At 42.1% G+C, this 27,736-nt stretch overlaps 1 protein-coding gene across 3 annotated transcripts in view; it reads right to left on the bottom strand.

Annotated features, from left to right (window-relative positions):
* Positions 1-25,903, bottom strand: part of LOC131223319 (cyclin-A2-4) — a 30,528-nt gene extending 4,625 nt beyond the window's left edge. The window contains exons 1-5 of one of the 3 annotated variants that reach the window (XM_058218681.1): positions 25,704-25,903; positions 18,050-18,409; positions 17,327-17,639; positions 16,244-16,323; positions 15,706-15,798 (exon numbers count right to left, since the gene is read on the bottom strand). In XM_058218681.1, coding sequence (XP_058074664.1) covers positions 15,706-15,798; positions 16,244-16,323; positions 17,327-17,639; positions 18,050-18,349 — 786 coding nt within the window. In that variant the 5' untranslated portion in view covers positions 18,350-18,409; positions 25,704-25,903. Of the gene's footprint in view, positions 1-15,705; positions 15,799-16,243; positions 16,387-17,326; positions 17,640-18,049; positions 18,410-18,600; positions 18,788-25,703 lie in introns of those variants that run through there. The other 2 variants (XM_058218679.1, XM_058218680.1) reach the window with 2 other exon arrangements.
* Between the last annotated feature and the right edge of the window lie 1,833 nt (positions 25,904-27,736).

Here is a 27,736-nt window from a genome sequence, read left to right as displayed (position 1 = left end):
ACAAAGATGCCACCATTCTGGTGAAGCAGGTGCATAGACTGGAATGGTGCCATTCATTCAGTTGTAGGATCCTAATCTCATACAATAGAACTAGCCATATCCTTGGATAAAAAACTAGTTAATCAAGAACAATGTTTTCTTTTATGGAGTAATTTAAAGGACGGCCGTCTGGTTTATCAGAAACTCCACAAGATGGTGAAGACTTTGACCGATTTTTCAGCATAGTAGAAATTGTTGGTTCTGATACCACATTCTCTGTCATAATCATAGGTTGCCTACAAAAAGCAATTAATAAAAATAAAATAAAATAAAAAAAGAGCCATATCATAAGACGAAAGCATGAAATCAGCAGCTTTTATGTTATGGGACTTATGGCTGATGTCAGCAGCTCAGGATTACCATTAAGGAAAGAGTTGGTTGACAATTTTAAAGTTATGTAACAAGGAAATCCATTTCCTAAAGGTTTTGTTGTGCAAACATGCACTGATGTGATGCTCAGAAAACTTGAAAACCTTTGACAAGGTAAATCCATCTTAAAGGTTTTGTTGTGCAGACAGGCACCGAAACAGTGCTCGGAGAATTTGAAAGCCTTTATTTTATCTTTATTCTTACATTTTGGCTCTATTTATATAATTTTACATATTTATGTAGACATGAATTTCTATATCCATGTTGATGGTTAAAATATCTTGGGCCAAACATGTGCCATCAGATCTTCCACAAACACCTCAAAATACCCTCACAATGATAGGAAGTAACTTCTGAATCACCATGGATCACACCAAATAAAACTACATAGCATAAACCAAGAACAAGTCTTATCACAAGTATCCCCAGTCAATCAACCACTTCCCAGGCATTGAAAGCACTATTACAGCATCGAAACGCCCTTTTCAATTACCCATCACTAATAATGGGTAATCCCGTAGCAGCAGATCAAGATTCAACATGATTGCCTGAGATGGCTTGCATGAGAAACTTCAATGGCCACGATCAACAGCTCCGAATTCTGCATTGCTCAGAGGGTCAATCCAACAGTTTAACATCACACCAAGGATCACACCACAACATACAAGTTAGATCAGGGGTTCCAAGCATCAAAAGTGTCCCTATAAGCCAGATCTCTAGCTTGGTACTGAAATATAGCCTCTATGGCACAAAATTGTCCTTCCAGCCAGCATCACAGCACCAAGGCTTGATCGAACAGTATAATAGCACACCAAAGACATCCTTGTACCAAGTGAAAAGGTGAAGAAAGGATCTAAAGCAAAAACGCAGGCTTTTAGGCTTTTTTCACACCAAAACAAGCTGTGTGTCAAAAAGCCCGTCATGTAGAGGGGTGTCGAATGACATCACCTTGTGTGACAAGCATAAGGGTGGCAATGGACTGGATAGCCCGCCCGACCTGGCTTTGAGCCAAGCTTGGACCTACTAGCTTGGCCATGCACTGGACTTGGGCCTCCCATCCATGGCCTGATCAATATCTGGGTCAGGCTTGGGCTCAAGTCATTTTAGCCAGACCCAGCTAGGCTTGGCCCGACTTTATATGTACATATGTTATATCCTACAAATATGCCATTCTAAATTAGGCAACCCATCTATCTTGAATGTGGAACGTTGGTTTCATTACTCTAAAATATTTATTTGTTTGTGCATGTATGGCCCACTTGATAAACAAATAGATTAGGAAATTTTAAAGGGGGAAAGGGATTTTATCAATATTTGGGGCAAGAAAAGTCAGGTCCGGGTCGGCGGGCCCAAACAATTATTTTCAGCCAAGTTTGGGCCAACTATGATAGGCCCATGTTGGGCTTGGGCCTTGGGTCTTAAGTATCAGGTCGAGCTCGAGCCTAGCCGGACCCAACCCATTGCCGCCCCGAGACAAGCACATTGTTGTGTGACAACCTCATGTGCAACAAGCGGTTGTAACCACCTCCAAGAAAATCAAGACATTCTACGCTACATTTCTACACCACCAACAGCCACTGCAGCCTATAAATAGGGGTGGCAAACTCTCAGCAATGATCAATAAATCACCACCACCGAAACTTTGCAAAATCGGAGCCCAGAGCACTCATCTGCCACAACAACAAGTTCCCAGGCACGCACGACAATAATACCCAAGCGCAACAACAACAAGAAAACCCGAGATGACAAAACCACTTTGCCACAACATCAAGTTTTTTTTTTTTTTTGTATTTTTCCAAGTTGTATACATTCCAAGAGAATCCACAATTAGAATCCATTCTTGTTCAGTTGATCAAAGTTGAGATTCCAACTCAAGCACCTATACAATTCACTTAAAGCAAAGATTTCAGTTCCTTTGCAATTTCTAGTTTTTATTGTTAAAGGAAGCCACCAAGAACCTGAAACCATGAGCAGATCAATGGGCATCCCTTTGACACGCCTTGCGTTGCTCAAAAGACAGAAATCCATAAAGGAGAGTCACGGCTCACGTTTGACTTCATGATTTCCAATGAGATCATCAAATAAGGAGATAGGAAGGAATTCATCGGAATGATTTAAACGGAATACCCCGGAGAATGAGTCATGGCTCGCATTTGACTTCTCCAGGGATCCCAAATGGGGAACCCTAGGAGAGTTTGCCGAGTCCAACTATCATCCGTGTACGATACGTACTAGATTTGACCAACTGCCCACCCTACCTCCTCTACATTCTTGACATCCCATCTTTGTCTCAGTAGAGTTTGCTTCGAAATGTTTAGGATCGCCAAGATCTGTCCTTGAATCACGGGATCCTCAACGTTTGTCAATCTGTTTTAGGCACAGGAGTTTGACCTCAACATTGGAGGGTGTCTACTCGATTGCTTGCTTCTGCTCGTGCCTGACCTTCTAGCACCGAGCAGGAGTCAAACTCATTGGAGCAACATGGCACATGAGTAGTTCGCTCCAAGACACCACCCCGTCAATGTAAACAATCCAAAAACAATGAAGGTAAGGCTTTGGGGAGAATGATTCTCCTTTTCTTTTCTGTATTTCAGACAATCCTAAAGGGTTGAATATATAGAGTTTTACAACGACTATACAAGGTAAGATGATAAATACAAAATCTTCTATACAAGGAATGTGGTCTGTCTAACATTCCCCCTCAAACTAATGCTTGTCATCAACAAGTAATAGTTTGCTAACTAGAAATGAGTGGCGTGCAGACGTGAGGGACTTCGTGAGAAGGTCGGCAAGCTGATCATGGGATGCGACTTGTAGTAGTGAAATGATCCAAAATTGAAACTTCTCGCAGATGAAGTGACAGTCAACTTCAATATGCTTTGTCCGTTCATGAAAAACCGAATTTGAGGCAATCTGAATGGCACTCAGATTATCTACATGGAGTGGAGTGAGGTCTTGCAGATGAACGGCCAAGTCAGAAAGAAGTCCACGTAACCAAATAATCTCACTACAAGCTGTTGACATTGCTCTATACTCGGCTTCCATGCTTGATTTGGAAACAATGGCCTGCTTCTTACATTTCCAAGAGATGAGAGAAGTGTCGAGAAAAACACAATAGCCAGTGGTAGATCTGCGTGTGAGAGTACAACCGGCCCAGTCAGCATCTGAATAAGCACGAAGGTCCAGAGGAGCCGTGGAGGAGAAGAACAGAGATCGATCCAAAGTTCCACGTAGATACCGTAAGATGCGCAATACTGCAGTCATATGAAGGGTTCGAGGAGCAGAAACAAATTGGCCGACAACTTGGACCGCGTAGGCAATATCAGGATGAGTCATTGTTAAGTAAACCAAACTCCCAACCAAACGACGGTATAAGGTGGGATCCGCAAGGAGTTCACCATTGTCACGGCCATATTGAACGTTAAGTTCCAAGGGAGTCTGAACTGTCTTCTGATCTGTTAAGGAGGCCAAGGCGAGAAGATCCTTGGTATATTTATGCTGGCTGACCAGGATTCCACGTATAGAATGCGAAAATTCAAGTCCAAGAAAATATGTCAGATGACCCAGGTCCTTCATCTTGAAGGATTACTTTAGAACTTCCTTTAAATCCGAGATGCCAGTATCATCGCTACCAGTCAGAAGTAGGTCATCAACATATACGAGAACAATGACGATTCCATGCTCAGAGGTGCGCAAGAATAATGATGGATCATGACCACTTTGAGTAAAGCCAGCTCCTGTAACAACATCATGAAAACGTTGGAACCATGCCCGAGGGGCTTGTTTGAGACCGTATAGAGCTTTCTTCAGGCGACAGACTTTATTGGCAGGGATTAAAGATCCAAGAGGAGGTTTCAAATAGACTGTTTCTTGGAGGTCTCCATGAAGAAAAGCATTTTTCACGTCCATCTGAGTAAGGGGCCAAGAGCGAACTGATGATACTGTCAGAAGAGTGCGAACAGTTTTCATCTTGACCACAGGAGCGAATGTCTCATCATAATCAATTTTGTGTTCTTGTTTGTATCCCTGAGCGACAAGCCGAGCTTTGTATCGATCCAATGAGCCGTCAAACTTGAGCTTCACAGAATAAATCCATTTACTGCCAATTAATTGTTGGTCAGTAGGTCGAGTAACAATATCCCACGTATGGTTATCATCCAATGCTGCAAGTTCTTCTGCCATAGCCTTCTTCCAACAATCATGACTGGCTGCCTGATGGTATGAAGTAGGAATAGATACAGTATCCAGGGTAGTATTCATGGCAGACAGAGTATATCAAGCGATCAGGCTGTCGATGTACTGGAACGACGTACCAAGATAGGATCCGGATTGGTTACGAGTAAAGTAGGGAGAGTAGTAGGTGATGGATCTATACGTGGTCGTCGTGAATAAACCTGCAATGGATAAGGAGAGGTACTCGAGGCAACCAAAATGTCAGGAAAAATATTAAGACCAGGAGAGTTTGGTATGGGTGAAGGAGGAACAGATGAATGGAAAGCAATATGCTCAAGAAAAACAACATGTCGTGATACCCGTACACGACGAGAGACCGGATCATAGCAACGAAAACCCTTTTGAGTTTCTCCAAATCCCAAGTACATACATTTGACTGATTTTGGAGAAAGTTTGTTACGTTCACATAATGCTAGATGAACATAACATACACAACCAAAAACACGAAATGTGGAATACGTAGGAAGAGAACCGGTGAGAACAAAGTAGGGAGATTTACTATTTAGGACTGTGGTTGGCAACCGATTAATCAATTAGACTGAATGCATCATAGCTTCCGCCCAAAAGGAACGAGGAACACTCATAGCTGTCATTAAGGTATTGGCAGTTTCAACAATATGACAATTTTTTCGTTCAGTCACCCCATTCTATTGTGGAGTATCAGAACAGGTGGTCTAATAAGTAATCCCATGACCTTACAGATATGTATGAAAATTTGTGGAGAGATACTCTCTCCCTGAGTCAGAGCGGAGAGTTTGGATTTTTACTTGAAATTGTGTGTCCACCATAGAATAAAATATTTTGAATTTTTCAAACACCTGTGACTTAGAGTGCAAAAAGTAAATCCAGGTATAATGGGTGAAATCAGCAATGAATATAACATAATATCGTAGTCCAGAGAGAGACATAATTGGGGAAAGGCCCCAGACATCCGTATGCACCAGTTCAAACATAGATGATGATTTTGTAGTACTTAGAGAAAAGGAAATACACTTACTTTTTGAAAAGCAACAAGAAAAACAAGAATAATCCAAACCACTTCTATTAAGAGAAATATTCCCTAACATGCCAGAAGAAAAGAGCTGAATCAAACGATCAGAATGTGGATGACCCAGGCGAAAGTGCCAGAGTTTCCACATTTTATTTGCCGAACAAATATCCGAGGAAGAGGGAGAGAAGAAACAACGAGCTGGAGTAATTGATGAGTGAAAGTCCAGCACGTAAAAACATCCATGCCGCCTACCCTTCCCAAGTACCTTCCCCGTTGCCAGATCCTGCATAAAATAATAATTTAGAAGAAATATGACTAGGCAGTTATTGGATGTAAGTTGTCTAACTGAAATTAAATTTGAGGAGAGTTTAGGGACATGAAAAACATCACAAAGGGTAAACTGGCAATGGTCAGAAGGAGAGAAAGTTAAGGGACCAACGGACTGAATTGGTAGTTTAGTTTCATCTACAGTAGAAATAGCCTGATTGTCAGTGTAGGGACGAATATTGCGAAGATGGGATACATCACCAGTCATATGATTTGAAGCACCAGAATCGAAGAACCATGAAGAAAATGCGGTTATACCAGACATATCGGCCGCAGAAAGGGCTGCACGATCTGCTGGAGCATCGCAGGAGTTAAAGGTGAGGAAAGACCTTCAACAGAACCAGTGGATGCAGTATCGCTAACAGATGGCTCGGAAGAAGTAGGCACAGAAGTAGCAGAAATAGCACGACCACTGCCACGACCTCAACCACCACATCCACGGCCGAATGAGGATGCGTAGGCACGTGAACGACAGTCCTGAAGACCATGACCAGTCCTTCGACAATACGCGCACCAATCTTTGCACTGAGCGATGACATGTCCCACTTTGTTACAGCCGCGACAAGTTAAAGGAGTGAAACCACGGTTTGGTGCAGAGGTGGATACAGTAAGTGTCAGGTCAGATGGTCCCTGAGATGTCCCCTGAGAGGACCTGCAGTCGTTGTTCTTCGGCTAATAAATCATTAATAACCAAACTCATTGAAGGAGTTGGGCTACGGTTCAGGAGAGCAGCCTTGCAATGCTCAAATTTCGGACGCAGTTTCATAAGAAAGTGTCTAACTTGCGCACTCTCGCGCATTGTGTGGAATATTTTAAAGTCATTTGGGAAGTCAGGATCCATCATAGTCATCTCTGTCCAAATTGTAACCATTGTAGAGTAGAAAGATTGAATACTTTTGTCACCCTGAGTAAGGTGAACCAGATCTTGTTCCAGGCGGTATAACCTAGCCGCATTACTCTGTTGATATATTGTCTGGAGATGCTCCCACATAGCCTTAGCAGTGCGATGTGGCGTGAGGCCAACAGCTATTGATCGATCAACGGAATCAAGAATCCAGGTAATAATCTGTCCATTTTTCATTTCCCAATCAATCATTCTGTCGGCATTGGTGGAAGCGGGAACAGTAACAGATCCATCAATCAGTCCCCACAAACCACGACTCTTGAGAAAACTTTGAAAGTGGATGGCCCATAGATTGTAGTTGGTGCCATCGAAACTACATCGTGGGGCCTCTGTACGAGCGTCTTTGTCCATAGATAGGAAGAGATATAAACTACACCAAGGAAGAAGGTACCTTATAGCAGGAGAGTTGGTTGCAGGCAATAGAACCGCAACAGATCAGAACAGCAATCAGCAAAAGGGTTTATATCACCACCAACAGATCAGAACAGCAATCAGCAAACAGCAATAGAGCAGAACAACAATCAACAACAGGATTTATATCACCACCAAACATATCAGAACCCTAACCAACAAACGGCAACAGATCAGAACAGCAAAAGGGTTTGGACAGAGACAGCAGGACGTTCGCAGTAGGAGGTGCAATAGGGATTGGATGTACGTGCGGACGCAGTAGGTACAGACGTACGTGCGGACGGAAGTGATCAGATGCAGCAGGGGCAAGCGCAGCAGGGGCGTGCACAACAGGAGGGGTCAGACGCAGCAGGTGCGAGCGCAGCAGGTGTAGCAGGGATCGGACGTGTGCAAGGACGTGCGGACAGGCTTGGGGAAGATCAGACGAGCGTGGGGAGGGCCGGATCTGACAGGGGACGAGTAGGGTCGAACAGGGGAGGGTCGGATCTGACAGACAGTGGCGCCGGTGATGAAGAGATGCCGAATTAGGATCGGTACTGCTCTGATACCATGTAAACAATCCAAAAACAATGAAGGCAAGGCTTTGGGGAGAATGATTCTCCTTTTCTTTTCTGTATTTCAGACAACCCTAAAGGGTTGAATATATAGAGTTTTACAACGACTATACAAGGTAAGATGATAAATACAAAATCTTCTATACAAGGAATGTGGTCTGTCTAACAGTCAAAAGCAAGATGTCGGCTGAGATGAAGCTGGGAGCCAACCTATACTTTCCTTGGGCTTGCCTTGCCCCATGCCCCCACAGACGACCGGGTGCTGAAGGCTCTTTAAGCTTAGCCATGAGGAGTAGCAAAACAATACACTCCATAGCCAATTTGATTGACAAGAACATTCAATTGCCTGTAGAGATTTGTTGGAATTAGCATGAGACAAACGAGAAATGTAGTACTTTATTTATGATTCAAAGGAGGGTCTTATCAACGACGCATCATAGACTTATAATATCTCGTATGAATGCTAATATATGGGTGTGATGAGGTACCATCAAGATTGATTGATTTATCTCTTTCGGTAACCGAGTCGACGTCCCTCTTTCCCTCTTGCCCCTTGCCCCCATCTAAACAGACGGGTGGGCTGCAGCGTGTCAGGTTGTTGCCGTAGCGTGTTAGCACGCGCATGGCAGCCAGCTGAAAAACGATGCTATTGTTCTAGAACAATAGCATGACTTTCACAATTGATCAATTTTGTTAATCGCACCAGCATTTTGAGGTTCTCACCAGCCACTACACTCAATTAGCAGCGAACTCAATCTCATCTTTTGTCAGGATCTATATATAATGTTATGTTATCTGATAAATAATTATAGCTGCAAGTCCACCTATTGATTGCTCAAAAGTCGGATTCCAACATTGTTGAAAGGTTCAATCCTATCGATACATGTACAAGTGAAAGATAATATAAACTATAAAATTTTCAATATCACTACATTATTCTAAGTTGTTGCCGGCGTGCTAGGTTTTTCAGGGCATCCCATGTCTGACAGCTCATGTTCGTATCAGATGCATAACAAGTCTTGATAGATCTACACAGCAGTTAGACAGTAAATATTGTGGAAGTAAAAGAACACAAGCGCATTCAAGGTGTACCAACGAAGAAAGCGCCAACCACAAGTGTCATCCTTGTGGATAGGCGAATATTGAGGATATGAAGACCTTTCACATGTGATTGGACATATAGAAGACCCCACTTAGGGAAGACACATGTGAAGGAAGATTGGAGAAAGAGGACCGAGCGCCCAAACTTTCCCATACTTATGTTATTTGCACGTTTTTTGACTTAGTTAGCGGTCTTTTAGTAATCTTATATCTTTATTTGCTTATCCTAAGGGTATTTTAGTAATTTTATGTCTTTATGTGCTTATTTAAGTGGGGTAAAGCCCTAAACACGAATTTCAACTATTGATGAATGAAAAGCAAACCCTTTGGTTGGCTCGTTCCTCTCTTCTCTCTAATGGTGCTTGTTCTCTCCCCTTGATGTTCTTCTTCTAATTTATTCTTGTGCCCCTCCAACTTCCTCAAGGTAATAACTTTCTTTCTTCTATTTTTTTATTTTGGCTAATTCCTCTTTGATCAAAATCTTGAGAACCGATCTAAACCCTAAATTCCCAAAATCTCAAATCCCAAAACCAAGAAACATCATGGTTCTTCGGACTAGTGATCTTCATTGATCGATTGGGTGTGACCATGCAAGATCGGGAGGTCTCATCCCTCGACGTATCCAACCTAAGTAGTAATTGAATTCCATACTCCATGGTTGTAGTGATGGCCCCCTCCATTGCATGTTTCCTTTATGATTTTCTCAATTATGATGATTACTGTTAGAATTTTAGATCATTTATTCCTTTTATTTCCGCTATTTAATCATCTCCATGAGCATGCATCATAATTAGGATTGTCCTGCGTCAATTTTAGATCAGAGCCTAGGCTTGCATGGTTTTTGTCTAGATCGAGTTATCAAATTAGGGTTTTGATTTTTAGGTTTAACTTAGGAAAGTTTCGGGTTTAGAAAGTTTTCAATTTTAGAAACTTTCCAATTTTAGAAAGTTCCTAATCTGGAAAATTTTCAGATTTGAGTTGTTTCTTGTTTCAACTTAATTGTGTCAGTTCATAGTAGTTTTGCATTCATCGCATTCATCTTGAAAGTCATAACACCTAGTAGTCTAGTTAGGTAGAGTTTGGTTCAAGTCTTCACTGTATGCCCACGAGAAGAGGTAGAGGTTTCGGACTTCAACCTACCATGAATAACGAGCAGTTATCTGAGCAACTTGCTCAATTGATACAAAAGATAACCGCCCTAGAAGCGAGTCAAAGGCGTGAGTTTGCCCGCCTTGAGAACCAAATTACCACCACCATGACTAAGGTGGAGCAACTAGAGGCGTCCCAAAAGGAAAACCCCGCTGTAGGGGAAGATGCGCACTCCCAAGTGGAAGGAATCATTGAAGAACGTGCTGCCACACGTGGTGGTAGTGAGGATAGAGATCGTGGTTACGGTCGTGGTGTGGTGCAAGAGGCACGAGCCTCATGTGGTCATCAAGACCGTTATGATCCAGATGAGCGTGCGATGAAGAGTGTGAGAGTTGAGGCCCCGAGTTTTGATGGACGCTTGGATCCCAAGGCATTCCTTGACTGGGTTGCTGACATGGACCACTACTTTGAGTGGTATAGCATGTCAGAAAACCGTCAAATGCGATTTGCTAAGATGAAGCTTGTGGGTCAAGCCAAGCTCTTCTGGACCAACACCGAGCGTAGGGTAGAGAGAGTTGGTAGAGCCCCTATCACACATTGGTATGAGATGAAAGAGAAGTTGAAGGAGAAGTACCTTCCTCTCTCATACCGTCAGAAGCTCCTTGACCAATGGCAATCTTTACGCCAAGGGTCAATGTCTGCCGCTGACTACATCGCTAAATTTGAAGAGTATGTGATGCGATGTGATATCCGAGAAGACCCTCTAGTAACGCTCTCGCGTTTTAAGGCAGGCCTTTGTCTTCAGCGCGAGCTTATCACTCGGCCCTTAACGGACTTAGATGAAGCATATCAAGTCGTGCAGGAGTTAGAGCAGTATCTGAAGGCTCCTGTCGTTCGTCGTTTTGAGTCTCGAGACTCCAATACTAGATCTAGTTCCCAAGGAACTAGACCTAATATTGGTAATCAACCTAGGGCACAGGCGACCATTCCGCCTAGGCCTAGGGAGGACAAGGGCAAAGGGGTTCTTGGTGCCGGTCCTAGTAATATGAGCCAAGTGAGGTGCTATGAGTGTGGCAACCTTGGCCACATGTCTAATCAGTGTCCTATGAAGAGCCGTGGGAGAGCCTTAGTTATAGGCGAATCCCACGAGGGTGGAGATGACCAGGGTGATTATGAAGTTAAAGAGTATCACCCCGAAGGAGGACTTACTGATGAAGAAGAAGTGGATGGAGAACAGGCGTGTGTTAGCTCAGTCTAGAAGTAGTGCTGACGGGCGTCGAAGCACTATCTTCTACACTATTGCCAAGTGTGGTGAAAAGAATTGTAAGGTGATAGTGGACGGTGGAAGTTGTCAGAATGTGATTTCCACTAGCACCTTAGATCGCTTAAAACTGAAATCCACACCTCATCCGGACCCGTATAAAGTTTCTTGGGTTGACAAGACATCCCTACCGTCACCCAGCAATGTCTAGTCCCCATCGAGTTTGGGTCATACAAAGAGTCCCTGTGGTGTGATGTTTTACCTATGGATGTGGGGCATGTTATCCTAGGTAGACCGTGGCTATTCGATAATGATGTCACGATCTTTGGCCGTTCGAATGCGTGTACTTTTATGTATAATGGTAAAAGATCAAACTTAATCCCATGCCACCTGAGAATACACTAGGAAAGAAGAAGGATGAGAAGGCAAGTGAGCCAAGAGAAATGAGGAAATCCAAACCTAAGTCTTTACATATAATCAACGCAAGAGAGTTTGAAAAAGAGGCTAAGGAGGATTCTATGGTGTATGCCCTTGTGGCTAGAGAAATTAAACCTGAGGTTCCATCAGAGTTCCTGTGAGGTGACCTCGGTCCTGAAGGAATACGGTGATGTATTTCGAAGACTTACCGAATGAGTTGCCACCTATGAGGGACATACGATGCCATTGATCTTGTCCCGGGTCTACTCTACCGAACCTTCCTCACCATAGGATGAACCTTACAGAAGAACTTAAGAAGCAAGTTGATGAGCTTTGCAAAAGGGTTTCATCCAAGAGAGTATGAGCCCGTGTGCCGTGCTGCATTGTTGACGCCAAAGAAAGACGGCACGTGGCGCATGTGTGTGGACATTAGAGCCATCAACAAAATACAAGTATAGGTTCCCTATACCTAGACTTGATGATATGCTTGACATGATGGCCGGTCCACTATATTCTCTAAGATAGACCTCAAGAGTGGATATCACCAAATTCGTTACGCCCGGGAGATGAGTGGAAGACGGCGTTTAAGCGAAAGATGGGTTGTATGAGTGGTTGGTCATGCCCTTCGGCTTGACTAACGCACCCAACTTTCATACGGGTGATGACCCAAGCTTTGAGGCCGTTCATGGAAAAATTCCTAGTGGTGTACTTTGGATATTCTTATTTATAGTACCACTAAGGAATCACACCTTGAACATTTAAAGAAGGTCGTAGTGTCCCTAGGAAGGAAAAGTTGTACGCTAATCTTAAGAAATGTGCATTCATGTTCGTTGTGTTCTTAGGATTTATAGTGTCATCTGAAGGGATTAGAGCCTGAAAAAGTCGGGGCCATAGTTGAGTGGCTAGAACCGGGGAACATTCATGAGGTGCGAAGTTTTCACGGCCTAACAACTTTTTATCGTCGGTTCATTAGGGGTTTTAGCACGATCATGGCTCCCATTACCGAGTGCATGAAAAAGGGAGAGTTCGTGTGGTCTAAAGCCGCCGTCAAGGCTTTTAAAGAAATTAAGGGCAAGATGGTGGAAGCTCCTGTCATGCGTCTACCTGACTTTTCTAAAGTCTCTGTAGTAGCGTGCGATGCGTCTGGTGTCGGTATAGGTGGAGTGTTGAGTCAAGAAGGACATCCAGTGGCCTATTTTAGTGAAAAACTGAATGAGGCAAAACAAAAATACTCCACTTACGACAAAGAATTTTATGCGGTAGTGCAATCCCTGAGACATTGGCGACACTACCTCCTACCGCAAGAATTCGTTTTGTTTTCTGACCATGAGGCTTTGAGATATTTGCATTCTCAGAAGAAACTCAACCCAAGGCATGCCAAGTGGGTAGCGTTTCTTCAGGAATATTCGTTTGTTTTGAAACACAAGGCCGGGGTTGAAAACAAACCAGCGGATGCCCTTAGTAGGAGAGTGGCGTTGCTCAACTCCTTGAGTGTAGAGGTAGTCGGATTTGAGCAACTGAAAGATGAATACCCCATATGTCCTGATTTTGGGGGTACTTACACGTCGCTCTCTAGTGACCAGCATATTATGGGTGGAAATGTTCTTAAAGATGGCTTTCTTTTCAAGGGAGACAGACTTTGTATTCCCCGTATGTCCCTTCGTGAATTCCTCATCTGGGAGCTTCATTCAGGAGGAATAGCTGGCCATTTTGGTCGTGATAAGACCATTGCCCTCGTGGAAGATCGTTTCTATCAAGCCTCAAGCGAAACGTAGCCAAAGTTTTAGGGCAGTGTCGAACATGTCAGCTGGCAAAGCAAAGAAAGCAAAATACTGGGTTGTACACGCCATTGCCAATGCCACATGCTCCGTGGCAGGACATTAGTATGGACTTCGTGCTCGGGCTTCCCAAGACTATAAAAAAGCACGATTCCGTTTTTGTCGTTGTGGACCGTTTTTCTAAAATGGCGCATTTCCTCCCATGTTCGAAGACGTCAGATGCGTCTCATGTTGCTCGTCTCTTTTTTGATGGTGTGGTGCGTCTCCATGGGTTACCTAAAACCATAGTGTCTGATCGTGATGTTCGATTTACTAGCTATTTTTGGAAGACACTGTGGCACATTATGGGAACTCATTTGCAATTTTCTATTGCTTACCACCCACAAACAGATGGTCAAACTGAAGTGGTAAACCGTAGCCTTGAAAATCTTCTACGTTGTCTAGTGGGTGAACATGTTAAGACTTGGGACCTAATTTTACCAACTGCTGAACTTGCTTATAATGGGTCAGTTAATAGATCTATAGGGTTGAGTCCTTTTGAAATTGTAAGTGGTTATAAACCTAGAATGCCCATAGATCTCTTACTTATGTCTGTTACCCAAAGGTCTGAGTCAGCCGATGCATTCGCACGCCATATTCATGATTTGCATACACATATTAGACGGCGGTTAAATAAGAGCAATGATGATTATAAAGTTTTAGCTGATTCTCATCGTAGAGTGCAAGAATTTCAAGAAGGAGACTATGTAATGGTGCGAATAAGGCCCGAGCGATTCTCTCAAGGATCTAGCAAAGAAATTACAAGCGCGTAGTGTTGGACCATTCAAGATATTACAAAAGGTTGGGTCCAACGCGTATCGGGTTGACCTTCCATCTGAATGAGCATTAATCCAACTTTTAATGTGGAAGATCTAGTCCGTGCCCATACTCCCATTGTTGATACATCGTCCCTTTCATGGCCTTTTTCGAGTTTGCTACCCAACCCCTTCCACCCCCTCCTCCACCCATTACCCATAAAGAAGCAATTGAGGAAATCTTGGATGACGAGATAGTATCCACGAGAGATGGGGGTTTCCAAAGGTATCTTGTCAAGTGGAAGAACAAACCATCGTCCGAATCTACGTGGCTGTCGGGCGACGCATTGCAGGGTATTGATCCAGATCTACTTGAGCGCTACAAAAGTTTCAACTCGTCGGGGTCGAGTTTTTCTCACCCGAGGGAATTGATGCGGACACGGGTGCATTCAAGGTGTACCAACGAAGAAAGCGCCAACCACAAGTGCCGTCCTTGTGGATAGGCGAATATTGAGGAGTTGAAGACCTTTCACATGTGATTGGACATATAGAAGACCCCACTTAGGAAGACACATGTGAAGGAAGATTGGAGAAAGAGGACCGAGCGCCCAAACTTTCCCATACTTATGTTATTTGCACGCTTTTCGACTTAGTTAGCGGTCTTTTAGTAATCGTATCTCTTTATTTGCTTATCCTAGGGGTATTTTAGTAATTTTATGTCTTTATGTGCTTATTTAAGTGGGGTAAAGCCCTAAACACGAATTTCAACTATTGATGAATGAAAAGCAAACCCTTTAGTTGCCTCCTTCCTCTCTTCTCTCTAATGGTGCTTCTTCTCTCCCCTTGATCTTCTTCTTCTAATTTCTTCTTGTGCCTCTCCAACTACCTCAACGTAATAACTATCTTTCTACTATATATATTGATTTGGCTAATTCCTCTAAGATCAAAATCTTGAGAACCGATCTAAAACCTAAATCCACAAATTCTCAAATCACTAATCCGAGAAAATGCTTTGTTCTTCGGACTAGTGATCTTCATTGATCGATTGGGTGTGACCATGCAATATCGGGAGGTCTCATCCTCGCCGGATCCAACCTAAGTAGTAATTGAATTCCATACTCCATGGTTGTAGTGATGGCCCGCTCCATTGCATGTTTCCTTTATGATTTTCTCAGAGTTATGATGATTATTGTTAGAATTTTAGATCTTTTATTCGTTTTATTTCCTCTGTTTAATTATCTCCATGAGCATGCATCATAATTAGGGCTGTCCTATATTGTGGAAGTAAAAGATATCCGATAAGGCCTTTCAACTGACCCAATTTGGAGTGAAATGGAGGGATGGTAGGTAATGCATTCATAATCCTAGGTAGAAGAACATGGCATTTCCAGAATCTTGTACAATGACAAAAGTAATTTAGAGGAAAAATAAACAAACCTCCACAAGCCAATCAACAAGAGTCCCACGCATGCTCTGAGTGATATCTTGCTGTAGTGTTTCCATGAAACTTGATTGAGGCCTTCGGGTGAGCTGATTGAAAGAAAGGGCTTTCACTGGTAAGGGGTCATCACATCATGTTTAAATAGATAACAGGTAGAATGTAGGAGGTAATACTGTTTCCTAGCTCATAAAAAGAAACCATTTGAAAAAATATATAACTTGTCCCTGTTGTGAAAAATCATTGGAAACCATTTATGCTCCCAGCTACCAAGTTCCAATTTCTGAATCAGTCTTACAGATTTCATTTGATTCGTGTTGCAATAAAAGAAAGTGGGATATTATGTAATTGCTAAACAATAGAGTGGGATCAATCATTTTGATGAATGACGATAGCAGCATTCTTTAGAATTTCCACAAAGGAAAATCTTTGTTCATCAGGTGAACAGTTGCATAAGTTATGATTGGAGAGGCAGTTTAACCAAAAGCATACAAGAATGAGATAAACAGGAGTCAGGACCACATGTTTGGTACAAACCTCTGCAACACGTTGACTGCTATAAATATCAGGGGCATAGAGACTGCATAGCTGCGGGGATTTGTGGTCAGCATCAATATCTGTAAAGTCCAAACCTTTAGAACTTCCCAGATCATCAGAAAGCTTCACTTCAACTTCATTGCCTGATCAAACAGTATCACAGAAAGCTAAATTCCTTTAGGGCATGTTTGGGGAATTCATTACCTGCTTTTTGTGCTTCCTGGGGAATGTTAGAGCTGGCCTAGTATTTCCTGGGCAATGACTAAATTTTTGTTTGGTTGATACACTGGATTTCCTGGGGAAACTTGGGAAAAGTCTAAATTTCTGTTTAAATTCTCTAGGTTTTCCATTCCACAGCTAAAAACTGGGACAAGTTTTTTTGCGAAATTAGAGAATGAAATTCCTGGGGAATGCAAAAAAGTGTAAACCAATCGCTTCTTTTTTCTTTTTGCAAAAACCAGAGAATTACTAAGCGGAGAAATGTTACCACCGCGCCCCCCCCAAGAGGTGGTGGGTATTTGGGATGTTGAAAACCCTGGAAAAGAAATCGGTTTCCATGGAAAACTCACTTTTTCTCTCTTTGAGGAAAAAGAAAAGTAGCCTCGAAACCTATTTCCAATTCCCAGCTTTTCCTCAAAAAACTGTGGACATTCATTTCTCCTAAAAATTATGTTAAATCAATTTCCAAGGTAGAGAAGACACAAGGTGACAAACATAGAATCCATGTAAAATTGAAATCCAAAAACAACAACAGACGTAAATCAAAATCCATGGTTTTCCATTTCCTGGCATTCTTGGTTGCTTAGCCACATCCACTTTAAGTTTTCTTCCATTCAACACCCCCAATATAGCAATTAATCAGAAATATTCAACAAAATCAAGGATGATAAACATATACACCAAGCAGCCCCAGATGATGGGTGGTTACTGTTAATTTTTCTTTCTTTTTTCTTTATTCCCCTTCTTTTCTTGAAGTACTGCCTATGTTAGAAATATCTTCTAATTGTTGAGGTTAATTGTCCTAAAGACTAAAGAGACCCGTTCATTTGTTTTCAACATAGAAAATTTGAAAAGAAGGCAAACCTGTCTTTGAAGGCTTCACGAGTACAGACAGCTTTCTGAATGTCTGTTTGTCTGTCACTGGACTCGCAACACCACAAACTGCCATGCTCCTCCCATGGCTGATACACTGTACACGATGTTCTGTTAGTACATTTTGTTCCAATTTGGCTGAAAGCTCAACTGCTTGTGTTTCTAATTTCTCCCTTTCCTCTATTTCATCAACTGGCTTTGTTTTTGCATCCACTTGAAATGGAGCAGTTTCCAAAGCAACAACGGGGGCCACCTTGACATCCTTCTTGCTAGTACACATCTTAGTATTTTTGCTGCCCTTAGTCTGCAGATAAGCATCAGTTCAGATTCTCGAACAAAGAATAGAAAGCAAAAATCAAGAGAACTATCCGAGTACAGTTTGCAATTCATAAGAAATCTTCAAAGAAATACATACAGTGAATAATAAAATGTTAATAGTTTCCCAAAAAGAAAAGAAAAAAAAAAAAAAAAAAGAAGCAGTTTTCTTCTATTGGACTATACAGATGGAGAAAGTATCAATTTGTCTCCTCTGTTCAACCTGAACAATGATCATTTGCGAAAATGAATTTCACCGATTCCAATTCCAAGCAATCAATGACAATGACCATTAAGAAGAGATAGAAGTAAGTTTTAGCATCCCTTTCAAAATTTTGGAACATACACTCCAATGTACAAGCACACATATGCATTAAGAAACAAGGAGGGCCTTTTAACCTGCACTTTTGTCGCATTGATGCAGTTCCTATGCAAATTTTCACAGCAGACGTTGGTGACATCCGTAAGCACTGCCCTCTTTTTATGCTGAACAGATGCAACAATAGGAGCAGTATGGCTGTTCTCATCCAAGGCTGCTCTTTTTGAATTTCCTCGGAGAATGCGCTTCTGATCTTGCTTCATAGATGATGGTTTCAAAGGGAGCATCCCACTAATTGAGCGAAGGGCTGCAGCTCGAGCTCGTGTGATTCGAGCAGGTGGCTCTCCATTATCAGCAACAAATATATTTTCTTTCTTCATAGTTAGAGGCTTTGGACAACAGCAAACAAATGGCTCTCAAACAGAACACGTCCACCAAACCTGCACATACATGAGTCATATGAATTATGCTATCAAAAAAAAAAAAAAAAAAGCATATAGAAATAATCAGGAACACAGTTGCTTATGTGGTGTCCTTGGATTGGGCTCGTTTGCATGAAATGGTGCCTATAAAAAGAGGACGAAACGTGAACATATGAAAATGCACTAGGATCTCATATTTAGAAACATACTCTCACATGTTTCTAGAATCAAGGTCATTCATTCATCCAAGCTAATGCTATTCTGAATATTCCACAAGGTTGGCACTACGCAGAACGTTGACTTCCATAAATCATGAAAAATAGCTCTTTTATTCTCCAAAGCCCTCCAAAGAGTTCATCTTCGATAATATGCACAAAAGATCTTTCATTTTGCCTAACGCCTGCCCCCTTTGCTTAAGCACCAAAAAGTCAGTTGATCATTTATTCATTCATTGCTCCTTCTCCTGCATCATCTGGTCCAACATTCTCATATCCATGAAGGTCAGTTGAGTGATGCCACGTTCAATTGAAGGCCCTTCCGATCTTGGCATCATGAGTTTTGTTGTTGTTGTTGTTGTGTGTGCTTCCCATATAGTGTATGCAACACAAGCTCTATTCTTGGTTTGTCAAGACCTTTATTTGCACAGTTGGTCAGAGAACTGAGGATAGCCAAACCAAAAAGTGAGAACACCTATCCCTAACAAATGGAGGGATAACATATCTTGGATAGCAATTCATTAAAGTACACCATGGCATATGTTGTGTTGTACATACGCATCACATGTGCCACATGTTCTACACGTGCCAATGTTCCAAATGTGCCTCCGTCAAACCTCAACCACCCCAATTGTGCCAAATTCAACCCTCAAGCACTCCACATGCAATATGTGAATACGCACATGTGCCACATGTACCATTGTCCATCTTCAAGTCCCCCATATGTGCGCCACATGTGCCAACATCAATATTCAAAGTTCAAACACTCTACACATGCCATGAATCAGTATAGAGTATCCCAAATAACCCATCCGTCACAGAACTTTTATTGCATCCAAACAGACCCTAAAGGTTTGTGTCATAAACATGCTAAAATGCCATTTGCTTAAAATCCTTTTTCTCATTAGCATCAATGAATTCTTACTAGTCTCAACAGTCTGCCTTATGTTGAAAAATATCATCTTACAATGCTGTCTCTCAACTTTTCAGTGGCACTTCCATGCATGAGGAGCCATCCTCCCCTTGTGGTAACCATACCAGGGATCTTGTTCTTCTTCCTCTATAAAAATAAAATAAAAAATAAAAACTTCCATTGGTTTTTGTTAGATCTCAGCACTTCAATGGCTCTGCTGAATGGTCTAAGACACATTTTGTGGCTAATTGGCATAATCAAGAGTTTGGATTTGGCTATCATGAGAGGTTTGGCCCTAAAACGCTCCAGCTTATTACTATAAATATCATCCATTCCTAGCCTATTTTATCATGTTTATGTTTAGAATGTCTTCATCCACGATGGCTTTAGCGAGGAATTCTATATGCAATCTCGTATAGATTTATAGATTCCAGCTGCTCATTTTTACACTCCCTCCTTCATTGTACGTGTAGAAGAAACAGACATTTATATGCAGGAAAAAAAATTATTAAAACACTATCCATTCAATAAGCCAATGGATAAGTGTCACCAACATACAGAGATTGCCTTGCTACACCTTCACCAAAACATCAACTGAAGAGAAAACATCAACTGAGTTAGCCTCTCTAGGACTTATCTAAACAAAGAAGAGAATGGTGCAAAAGCCCCTTATCTCATTAATCCTGAAATAATAAAGGGCACAACCTATAATATATCCTAAGACCCATGTGCTTGTGAATCCTTTCAATGATAACCTTAAGGAGCCAAAGGGTCGCATTAGTCAGTTACAGCCTGCCTGGTTTTTAGCTCTTGTAGCTCTGCCCAATGGGACTCTCCAACACCAGGACTTGAGAAAACAACCTTGAGTCTGCCCTGGTCATCTCTCACAATTCCCCTCATTTAAACACCCTAGATTAGCCAACAAACTACCGTCCACATTGAGCGTTCACCACAAGGTTAAGAGGGGTGACCCATCTAGTGGATTTTTTTACATGGCTTTCTATAATTACTCAACATAGTGCACAGGTTTCTACCTGATCATTGACAAAACTCAATTGTTTCGTGCGCATCCGTCGTCCCGGAGGAAACATTTCTTTATTTTAATTTTAATTTTCCTTAAAAAATCCCCCAGTCTATGAGTTAGGATTTGTCCAATTGGTGTGAATTTTGGGTCGTGCACCACCCAAGGTACAGCCTACCTACCAACTTGATGATGGGTTTGGGTCTTGTCCACATTTGCCACATACATGCAAAGCGAGATAAGTTATGCAAGAGAGTGCACATATCATAGGCTCTCTATTCTAATCTCAATGCACTATGACCAGCTGTTGCTTTTAACTCTTCCCATCTAATGAAAGAGCACAACGCAAAATTCCAATGTCAAGAGCATGACATGCCTTAGCTCTATTTCCATACACTGATTTCTATACTTTCATGACAACATCCTTTATGAAGAGATGCCCCAGCTCCATTATGACATGTTCCAACTGTAGTATTGTGTTCCCTAGAAAGCCAATACTGATCTTTTTTTAAAGGTAACAAAAATTTTATTGAAAAAAAAAAAAAAAACAACAACAACAACAATAGCTGCAGCCCAGCCATCACAGACCAATCACTATGGTTGGAGACTTTAATATAACTTATCCATTCTAAAACATCTAACTTTGCCCTCTTAAAGACATCCACAACTGACCCGCTTTCGTTTTGGAAACTTTGATTTCGTTTGCCCCACAGAGCCTAGATCACCGCCAACAAAAGCAACCTTCACACAACCCTTTCTTTGCTCCCAACTCCTCCCTCACGCCGCACGAGGAAAAAACCATCAATAACCCCCAGGTTGAGCATCACCCAGGGAATATTGAAAAAGACATGAAATCTCTCCCACACTTTTCAAGCAAATGCACAGTGATGAACAAGTGGTTCACCAACTCTACATCCATCATACACATGACGCAACAATTGAGAATCACTATCGATCTTTTTAGCAAATTGTCTATTGTGAGCACCATAGTCCTTTCCACTAACCAAGCAAATCCTGCAACCTTGGCAAGAGCCCCATAGGACCAAACATAGGAGGTATGAGCCACCTTACACCCAAAGTGTTATCGGTCATCATCCTATAGAATGATCGAACTGAGGACCAGCTAGATTTAACCTTGGTCCACACTATCATATCCCTCTCACCCGATGACGGCTTGACTCAATGGAGCCACTCTAAGAGCCGAATGAACTCCACTTCCTCATCCATCAAATTCCTTCGACGAGGGGACCAAATACTACGTCGCGGAGAGCAGAGAAGCACCAAGCAATGGAAACATCCCAATCCAAAGCAAGGCTAGCTAACCTTAGAAAGTCCTCCTAAAGTGATCTCTCACCGATCCACAAATCTTTCCAAAACTGAATCCTCTACCCATCAACATAAGAGAATTGTATTGGGCCATCGGTGTACCCCCTCCTTAAACTTGTTCAGTAGTTCGTCACTCCACAGACTGACATCCATGGCCTAGAAGCCCCGTATTAAGACGTGCCATTCGCCCACCAACTCCCTTCATGAAAGCCAATAATGATTGTTATGACCATGTACATACATGACCACATTTAAGGTTTTAACTTGGATGTCATAACAAAATATGTAGGAAACCTCAACTATCTATAATTTTACGGGTTACAGGGAGGGATTCCTCCAATTGTCTTAGGCAAGGTGAGTTTGGACCCAACAACCACTAGCCAAGGGATTGTGTTTCATGGATCTCAAAACCCAATCTCTATTTCCATACACTTTGTTCTACATTCTCATGACAAAATAGAACATCCTTTATGAAGGCATGCCCCGGCCATGTGAAGTCATGTTCTAGCTGTTAGTTTTATGTGCACTTGAAATCCAACAGTGATTGTTGTGATCATGAAAATATATGACCACGTGTTAGGTTTTACCTCAGATGCCACAATTAAATGTGGGAAATCTCAACAATCTATTATTTATGAGTTACAGGAAGGGATTCCTCTAGTTGTCTTAGGTAAGATGAGTTTGGATGCCACGGCCACTAGCTAAGAGATAATTGTGTTTCATAGATTTGATAATTATGTTTCATAGATCTCAATACCCTAAATTTCATAACCATAGCAGCGGGATTGGGCAATCCGTGAAAGGTTAATTGGCCATCTTGTTCGTGGGAACTAGTGACAAGTTGATGTGGTCTCTATTAATATACGAAATATGGACCATATAGCTATATGGCCCATACAACTAGTTGTACGGGCCACCAAGATGGTGGATATGGGCCTAGCCCTTTCTTTTATCTCTTTATTAAAGTCAAATTCAGGTTTTAGATTGATTCATTATTTGGATTTGATTAGGATATAGGTGGAATTTTTGCTTTTGTTATTGAGGGGGGGGCCTTCTCTCTCTCTCTCTCTCTCTCTCTCTCTCTCTCTCTCTCTCTCTCCAGTAACAAGCATATTGTTCTACAATCTCCACCATTGGATTACTTGTATCTTGCCCTACCCCACATAGGAGTGTAGGAGTTCATGGAATGCAAATTCTTGCCTTATGCATGGTTGAGCAATTGTTTTGGAGTCAAATCGTTGGTCTAGAATACCCACCTCTTAGCCATTAAAAGAGTTATATAATGCTTGCGGAAATCTGATGGTTGAGATTCGTGGTACGCCTCTTTAGCCAACATGGGGTTTTGGTCAAGAGTGGATAACATTGTACAATAGAGGCATTTGGTCAACCTCGATGCATGGGTAATGTGAGCTTACAGACTTTTGATGTGTGGGGCAATACAAAAGTCTATATAGGTGGAGTGCACCATAATGGTGCACCCTTTGAAACCCTGATTCCTCTTCATAAATAGATTATATCCCGAGGGAAAAGATAGAGACATGTGGATCCCCCCATCCCCTAGGGACGTCTAGAATATGAGAAAGAAAAGAGGAAAGGAAAAGGAGGAGGAGGAGAGAGATCTCTCTCCTTCACCTCATTCATCACATGTCCATGTGTGTGGGGTCCACCTAGTGAACAACTCTTGAGTGCATGCACCCAGCCCCTACCCCGGGTGATGTGTGGTTGTCTACTCTCTTCTTTTCTGAGATAGATTAGGGAGAGACTTCCTACATTGGAAGATCATCATTGGACTACTTCAACAACCACATGGCATAAGTCAACAATATCATCTTAACCATAGAACTTATGCTTTTTAAAACTTAACATTATCTAGATGGGGATCCTAATTAAAATTTCAAAATCTATTTTTTTTAGAAACTTTATGCTTCGGAGTCTTTCAAAAATCACCAACACGAGCCCCTTTGAAGGTTATTTTGAAGACATTGATGATTGTTTATGATGATGAGAAGGCTAGGAGAAGTGCAAGCACTTATGAGGATTATACTGATATAAGGGTTTTGTTCACACGTGTTCGAACGCACGTTAAGTTATGATCGTGATGTGATGTAGAATCCAAACCATGCATCTGGTGTGTTCAACCACATTAGGCCTAGATTCCAAAATCCAAAATGATCCATAACTCAGGTGGGCCACACCTGATGGAACAGTGGACGGCACTGGAGAGGGTGATACCTACCACTGTAACTTCTAAATGGAATATGGTGCCCACCATGTTTTGTTTATATATCCAAACCATTCAATCAGGTGGGCTCCACATGAATCTATGAGTTTTAGGGATGACTGTACATTACTCACAATGGCTTGTCCCACATAAATTTTGGATCAGGATGATTTTTGGGATGTATAGTGAATGTGAGGTGCAAACCACATTCATGGTTTGGGTTCAACTAAAAACTACAATGATTATCCACAGGTTTTGTTCTGCTTAGGGCCCATTTGGCCGGGCAGATTAGAAGGGATTGGAAGTTAAATCCCGGGATTAGCCGGGCGTGCCAAACAGTCTGGGTGATCTGATCCTGGGATATAGCAATCCCATGGATCTTAAGACAATCCACTGACAACACCATCATTACCTTTAAATCCCATCCAATCCACCCTAATCCGTTCAAATTTGCCTGGGACGTGTTTGGTTCGAGGGATTGGAAGGGATGGGAAGGTTTAATCCCGGGATTGGCTGGGCGTGCCAAACAGACTCGATATAGCAATCCCATGGATCTTAAGACAATCCACTGACAACACCATCATTACCTTGAAATCCATGCCATCCACCCTAATACCATTCAATCCCTTCCAATCCACCAGGCCAAACGGGCCCTTAGTAGTTACGTTTTTAGTTTTTGCTCATCATTTGGTTAACAGTTGAACTTGGGCCCGTGGGAATAAGTCGAGAATTGACTTCACATCCACCACCCTCTGATAGGAAAGTGGATGATCTTGATTCCTCTGTAATGGCCCATGTTGTAAAAATTGCACTGATCAGACAACCCTGACAATCCAACTAAACGATTTTGATTCTAGAAAGCAAAGATTTAATTATTCTACTCTACCTTAACCATCCCTCTATACCAAGATGGTAGCGCAGGATCACTGCTCAGAGGGATTTTTGCGTCAAGGTGAATGTAAGTCGCAGGGGTATCCCCAAAAGGTAGTTCTCTGGGAATTCGCTATGTGCGGCCCACCCTCAAAGACTAAAAAAAAAAAAAAAACTGTTCATGGTTTCAACCAAACCACATCCAGTGCACCCACAGTATGCGAACAAACCACCAATTGGAAGGCGGGTGGGTCCCACCACGGCACTCAAATAGATAGTCGAACTGAAAAGGCCAGTGGCCCACATTCAACAAGCGGAAGCCAATTGGAAGGTTAGGATTCGTCTGATCAGTGCGGCCTTTACAACCAAAGCCTTTCAAAGAAGGGTCCGTCAGACGAGCAGTTCCGATACACAAGGACGAAACCTATAATGTACGGCAGGAGTCCAGCGTAGCCGTGATGAGTGATGACTACCAAAATCATCCCTCGACAGAGAAAAAAGTAGGAAATTAAAGATAAAAATGCGAAGAAGATTATTAAAAATTAAATTTAAATAAATAAATAATAATAATAATAATAATAAACAGAAATTCATCTCCATCACAGATCCAGAACCCTAGCATCTAAAACTGCACGCACATTGACATTTCAACAATTTTTTTAAAAAAAAATGAAATGAAAGGGAATGAGATTCAAGAGGATACGGGAAATGGAGAGAGAGTGAGAGAGAGTGACTGACTGACTGACCTTGCCCCTGCCCTTACTCCAGAGCTCCGAGACCCTGCAATGTCCGGAGAGAGGAGAAGGGTATTTGTATGTTCGAGCATGCAAGAGCGGAAGAAATGGTAGAGAGAGAGAGAGGTGCGCGAGAGCGAGAGAAACTGCTCGTTTTAAATTGAAGGGAGCGTGAGCGGGACCGGAAACAGTTCAAAATATCCTCCGGAAAATGAGAGGAATAAAAAATACAAAAAAAAAAAACACAAAGAGGAAAAAGAAAAAGGGCGACAGAGGAATTAAACAGGTCTCCTCCAACAAACGTGAGTACGCTCCTGATGCGCCCCCGTTTTATACGAGTAGGGCCCACGGTTCGTAGATCCAGACCGTTGATATATAGGAACCACTGCATGTGAGAGATTGACGAACAACGCCTCGTAATTGGATAATAACGGCCGTTGAATATTTACCCTACTTCGTGGATCGTTGTTGTATGTTTATGTTAACTTGTCTATTCAATGGATGTGAGGAAGGGTCAGCAAACTTCCGATCTGGAATTCGGAACCCTTCGATCTATAACTGTTTCTGAAATATCAACGGTCTGGATCACTAAACCCATTTGTTGGGACTGATGAGTGAGGAACGTTCTCAATGCATTGCGACTTTTAGTTGTATGCAACCCAACTAGATGGGGCTCATCGTGATGTTTGTGCGAAATCCACTCCGTCCATCTGATTCTACAGCTCATTTTAGAATGTAATTCCAGAATTGAGGTATATCCAAAACTTAATCGGGCCACACTTTAGGAAAAAGTGGTGAGGGAAATGCCTACCATTGAAATCTTCCCAGGATCCACCGTGACTTTTATATCACATCCAAACCATTCATAAAGTCATTCCCACTCGGATGAACTGAAAAAACAAAATACCTGTGGCCCGTGAATGTATCAACGGTAGACGCTCAATCCTCACTATTTCCTGCCGTCTGTCCCACTTGAATTTTGGATCCGCTTAATTTCTAGATACATGTATTAACATGAGCTGGGAGAACGAATGCATGCCACGCTAGATTTCTCACGAACTGGACCTACTGAACGCGGATTAGCGAATGACAGGTTGAGTCGCGAGACTCTCTACTCAAGTAACGTCACCTAGTTTGTGGATCCCTCCATGATGTATGTGATGAATCCACACCGTCCATCCATTTTGGGAGATGATTTTAAGGTATGAACCAAAGAATTAATTAGATCCAAAAGTGTTAAGGATCCCAAAACAGAAAGCGGTGGATAGAGTGATGCCCACAATTAAAAATTTCTAAAGGCCAAAAAAGTTTTCGATCAAGCTGATATTTGTGTTTTCCCTTCTTTAATATTTTTTTAACTTATGAACAGGTTTGATCTAAAATAAACATCGTGGTGGACCTTAGGAAGGTTTCAATGGTGGGCGTCACTCTCCCCACTGTTTTCTGGGCTGGGGTCCACTCCAGCCTTTGATCCGTCTCCTTATTTGTCACATTCTCTAAAATGATCTCCCCAAATGTATGGACGGTGTGGATTCATCACATACACCATGGTGGGACCCAAAGAACTAGGTGACGTCACTTCATTAGCGAGTCTCGCGACTCAACCGGTCAGTAGCTAATCCGCGTCCGGACCCACTTAGCTTCCAACCGCATGCAGTCAGGTCACAGTCAGTCCAGCGCCACGCTTTGTACGAATTTCAGTGATCGAGTGAGTGACATTGCGGGGCCCTACATTGATGAAGTATTACTCCAAATAAAATTTCAAACCTACATAATCTCATCTCATCGTTGTTATTGCATGATCCTGGATATTCTTATCCGTTCATTGTAGGTCCCACTGATAATCATATATATATATATATATATATATATATATATAAAAAAATCAACGATGCAGATCGACAGATCATGACCCACGTCAGATTCGTTGGACCGTGCTCAAAGGTGAAATAATCTTAGCCATTAGATTTTGGGCCACTGACCCCGTTTGTTTCAAACCTGCATAAATTGTGCACATACGAGTATCCATACCTCAAGCGCTGTGT

This window comes from Magnolia sinica, chromosome 13, assembly GCF_029962835.1.
Source record: "Magnolia sinica isolate HGM2019 chromosome 13, MsV1, whole genome shotgun sequence".
In the NCBI taxonomy this organism is placed as follows: Eukaryota; Viridiplantae; Streptophyta; class Magnoliopsida; order Magnoliales; family Magnoliaceae; genus Magnolia; species Magnolia sinica.
This window is presented reverse-complemented; position numbering and strand designations above follow the sequence as displayed.